This window comes from Electrophorus electricus, chromosome 8 (genome assembly GCF_041902795.1).
Source record: "Electrophorus electricus isolate QZ-2024a chromosome 8, ASM4190279v1, whole genome shotgun sequence".
In the NCBI taxonomy this organism is placed as follows: domain Eukaryota; kingdom Metazoa; phylum Chordata; class Actinopteri; order Gymnotiformes; family Gymnotidae; genus Electrophorus; species Electrophorus electricus.
The window spans coordinates 732,501-737,500 of NC_137504.1; the positions used below are offsets into that span (position 1 = coordinate 732,501).

At 41.1% G+C, this 5,000-nt stretch overlaps 1 protein-coding gene across 4 annotated transcripts in view; it reads right to left on the reverse strand.

Moving 5' to 3' along the window:
• Positions 1 to 95: 95 nt before the first annotated feature.
• gabra1 (gamma-aminobutyric acid type A receptor subunit alpha1) overlaps positions 96 to 5,000 on the reverse strand; it is a 19,801-nt gene continuing 14,896 nt past the window's right edge. For all 4 annotated transcript variants that reach the window (XM_035527304.2, XM_035527305.2, XM_081719366.1 and 1 more), the window contains exons 9-10: positions 1,456 to 1,658; positions 96 to 692 (exon numbers count right to left, since the gene is read on the reverse strand). In XM_035527304.2, the coding sequence (XP_035383197.1) occupies positions 375 to 692; positions 1,456 to 1,658 (521 nt within the window). In that variant the 3' untranslated portion in view covers positions 96 to 374. The remainder of the gene's footprint in view (positions 693 to 1,455; positions 1,659 to 5,000) is intronic.

Consider the following 5,000-nt stretch of genomic DNA (forward strand, 5'->3'; position numbering starts at 1 on the left):
ATATATATATATATATATATATATATATATATATATATATATATATATATATATATATATATATATATATAATATATATATATATATATATACACAGGTGTTTATATGTTTGAATAGCGTATGTCAAAAGTGATTTATGAATATTAAAAAAAATATGAATTGTTATTTCTGACATTTTTTGTGTTGTTTTTAATTCTTTTTCTTTTGTTTAACTAGTAAGGTCTTTTACAGCCAGATGAGGACTGCTGACTGAAACTGACACGTTATGTTTTTTGCTTAACTTTCATTTTGTTTAAAGACAGTCAAAAAGAGAGAGAAAGAAAGAACAACAGAGAGTGAAAGACAGAGAAGCAGAAGCGCAGGACCAGCGCGGATTAGTGAGGCTGCAGCACGCCTTGCAGTTTGGGCTTTTTGTTCAAGTAGGTGGCCCAGTAGACGAGGTTGAAGGTTCCGAAGAGCAGGGGAAACGCTATTCTAGCAATGCGGTCAATCTTGCTCACACTGTTGAAGGTCTTCTTGGCTTCGGCCGGTTTGGGCTTAGGCTCCTCTTTGGGCTCGGTGGGGGGAGGAGGTGCACTTTTGGCGATGGTCGCCAAGCCAGGATCCCTGGCGATGTTGGGGGCAAAGGTCGTGACAGTGGCAGCGGTATAGGTGTTGTTCTTCTTCAGCAGTGATTCTTTTTTCTTCTTTTGCTGTAAGAGGTTGGTAGCGAGTGGGTTAGCTTAGCACCACAACAGGAAGAGGAATCCTTCCCACTTTGGGAAGCACGAAGTACAGGCATCCTCAAAATGGTGAAACATCCAATTAAACATTAGCAATCATGAGATTGAGATTTTGAAATCTAGTATTTAGTTTTTTGAGCATGGTCTCATGGTCTTTTTAATGGTCTCTTTTCACTACATTTGGTCCAGTCCCGACATACCAAGCCCATGTCTCAACCTAATGTGAGCACTAGCAACCAAAGAGAAGAAAGACAAGTGTAGTTCTCAATTTGCAGAGTGATCTCTAGCATCAGTATCTATAATCTGGGTTATTGTCATCTTCAGTGCCTTTAAAATGGGTTATCATCATCTTCAGTGTCTATAATGTGTCTATAATCTGTGTTATCGTCATCTTCAGTGTCTATAATCTGTGTTATCGTCATCTTCAGTGTCTATAATCTTGGTTATTGTCATCTTCAGTGCCTATAATCTGGGTTATTGTCATCTTCAGTGTCTATAATATGGGTTATCATAATCTTCAGTGTCTATAATATGGGTTATTGTCAGTTTCATTGTCTATAATCTGTATTATTGTCATCTTCATTGTCTATAATCTGTATTATTGTCATCTTCAGTGTCTATAATCTGTATTATTGTCATCTTCAGTGTCTATAATCTGGGGTTTCAACCCATCAGAATGCACTTCACATCTCTGGTTCCATTTTGGTTTATTTTCTTAGACTGGGTGGCCTACCTTCTCAGGCACCACGCTCTTGCCATCCCAGGCGTAGCCCCTTTTGGTGAAGTAGTTGACTGTGGCGAACTCGATGAGGGCGGAGAAGACAAAGGCGTAGCAGACAGCGATGAACCAGTCCATGGCCGTGGCGTAGGCCACCTTCGGCAGGGAGTTTCTGGCGCTGATACTCAGGGTAGTCATCGTCAGCACAGTCGTCACTCCTGCAAGTGCAAACCATTTTGGATGCTTCATGAAAATATGTCAGAAGCCTAAAAATTCTCAGTAATGAGATTACATCAACTAGGACTCCATTCATTTCACCCTGTTAGATCATCGTTTTAGATAATGGAAAATCTCTCAGGAACAGCAGCATTCAACAGATTGGAATGTTTTGTGTTTTGTGAATAGAAGATCAGGAGTAAGCACTAAGATGAATGTCTTTGCCTCCAAATCTGTTTCCAAGTAGAAAGTAACCAGAAAGTGTAAAAAGTACAGATTCCACCATAGATAATTGATGGAGGCATAGCTGTGCCTCAGCCAACCTTATCAGACTAAACCTGACTAGTCACAGAGTGAAATCCATGAAATCCCTTAAAGTGGCTGCCATCTCCCTGGGAGCCTATGCATTAAAGTTTAATTAGCAGGTTGAAGTCTTGCCAGTGAGGAGAAGGGTTTTCACATTTCTGGTCCCTTCAGTGACGGAGATGAGAGCTCTCTTAGATGTGGGTACAGAAACGCACTAAGCAGAAAGTACATATTAATTCATATGTCTCTACATTTAAAAATGTTACACAAAGTTTGGTCAGAGAAAAAACAAATGAACACACAATGGCACATTACTGATGTGGATACCAGTGTATATGGAGCAATGTTATTACAAGGAGACGAAGATGCTTGAAGAAACCGTTAACATACATCTGAATAAATTATGTTCTACCGCCATTTTCTTTAGCGATGTCGAGATCTCTTTTCAGAAAGTATTGGTTGAAGAAACTACACAAAAATGCCTGTAACTGGCTTTTCTTCAGTTTGACATGCTGGGGAACTGCACCTGTTTGGTTTGTCCACTCTGCTCTGTGAGGTCCAGCATTCAGGTCTTCTCTGAATCAACAAAATGGTTCTTTCTTCACTGGATTAGAGAAGACCTGGTGCCGCAGTAACCATTTCTGTTCGTGCGACTGGACAGAGCCTCGAGAAAGCTGCTGTGGAAGCTGTTTTGCCAGAGCAACCGTTAGCGTGAAAAAGTCTGAAGGTGGTAACGTATCAACTCCGTTCTCTCTCTCAATTATGAGAAGGTCACGGTTCCGCGAACATGTTTATCTGCCCTGCATCTCCTCGCTCTGAAAATGCAGTTCACTTCCTGTTCCAGCCACAGATCTCATGCCAAAAAAACACTGAAAGTCAAGCTTGTCACAAATAACAGATCATCCCCTAAACATCGCAAGAAGCGAAAAAAGAGGTCGTGGAACTGAATTCATTATTATCTTTTTTATCCCACAATATACACTACATATCGTTCACTAAACTGGAAAGTTTTTTGTTTTGAAAACATTTGTGTGTGTGTGTGTATGTGTGTGTTTGTGTGACAAACAATACTGACAATACTGAATTTATGAATTTAATCTGTGTGAAAGAGATATTACAAAAATCTGTAAAGAGCTTGACTGGGTACGAGTGTCCATCTCTCTGCAGTGTGTCGTAGGGGGACTGAGCGCGTTCCTCTCTCCGTAATGGCTTATACAGACAGGAGCACTGGGGGACTGATTTAAAGTAATTATCAAAATCTTATGTGATGGACTGTTGACAGTTGGGACTGTCGGTCACACTCAGCAGGACAGGGGACTCGCGGAGACCATGAGAGCTCCAGCACGCTGGCTCACGTACTGTGGCCTGATGATAAGTCTAGACTAGTCCAGTTCACTTTGCCCCTGAGGCTTTGGTAAAGATGACAGTGAAACTATTTTTGCTTAATTTAGAATAATAATTAGAAAGCTTTAAAAATTATTTTTGCTTAAAATACTATTATATGAAATTGCTAAATTATATATGTTTGTGTGTGTGTGTTTGTGCATGCGTGTGTGTGTCTGTGTGTGTGTGTGTGTGTGTGTGTGTGTGTGTGCATGCATGTGTGTGTGTGTGCATGCATGTGTATGTGTGTGTGTTTGTGCACATATGTGTGCATGTGCGTATATATATTTGTGTGTGTGTGCGCGCGTGCATGTGCGTGCGTGCATGTGTGTGTGCGTGCATGTGTATGTGTGTGTGCATATTTGTGTGTGTGTGTGCATGCATGTGTATGTATGTGTGTTTGTGCGCATATGTGTGTGCATGTGTGTGTGTGTGTGTGTGTGTGTGCATGCATGTGTATGTGTATGTGTGTGTTTATGCGCATATGTGTGTGCATGTGTGTGTATATTTGTGTGTGTGTGTGAGTTCACTACAAGCATGGAAGCCAAAGAGAGAACCAAAGTGATGTATCTGTGTCATCCCACTGGACTGAGGATGCTCACCACTGCCTTGTATTTGTTCACACAGACCTCCTGCTGTTAGGACACTTTACTGACTAGTCAGAAAAGAAGGTTTGCAGAAAATTGTGACAGATTTTTGATCCACTGAATTTACAGCTATTTACATCTGTCTCTGATTCCATGTTTCTGAAATGTTGCTGTTCAGGTTCACCATGTAAAAAAACTCCAAAACTTAATTTAAATAAACATAAGTATATGAATCAAAATGAGACGGTAGGGGCTTGCAGGCAATGGTCTGTTCCTCCACCCATTCCCCACCAGGGAGCAAGCGTGGTGGAGGTTGGGTGGTCACTCAGAGGCTCTGAGCTCTGACAGATCTCTGCGCAGACAGGTGATGTGTGTCTGCACCGCACCCACCGCACAGGTCCAGCTCCTACTGACCACGGCGAGGGGCTGTAACGGACATGACCTGGGGAGACGGCCTGATTGGCTCCAGCGTGGCCCGAGAGGAACGAGCTCTTTCACTTCCAAACCAAACGAAAACGGAGCAATTTTCTCGGAGCTTTTCATGACCGCTGTGAATGTCACCAAAGCGTTTAACAACGGAGGACTAAAATCCAAACAGGTTCTACAATGACAACGAGGGATGAAGCACCCACGTAATAACCTCCTCAATCAGAGCAGGGACTGAAGGAAATGTCTTCACTGGGTGTTTCAGGCACCCTGACCAGCAAGAAAGCCCAGTAAAATCATTAACATGCAGAAGGTCTTTGAACAACAGTCTGTAACGTAACCTGTTGGAGTGATTTACAATGATTCATATTATGATGATATAATTTTAAGAAATTGTTTTAAAAAATTACTCAATTTTAATCTAAACTGAAAGACTATCATAGCAGTCCATGAACTCACAAGTGACACTTTATTAGTTTATGCACATTTGTTTATTGTTTATTTGTTTATTATTATTTTATGGTGTTATACGGAAGAGTCTTTTTGGTCACCAGTAGATTTGAGTTGATTGTTCGCATTTCTAATCTGTGTGTGTTCTCATTTAAACACTAAACTGAATCCTGTAAATGCTGGGAGTGGATT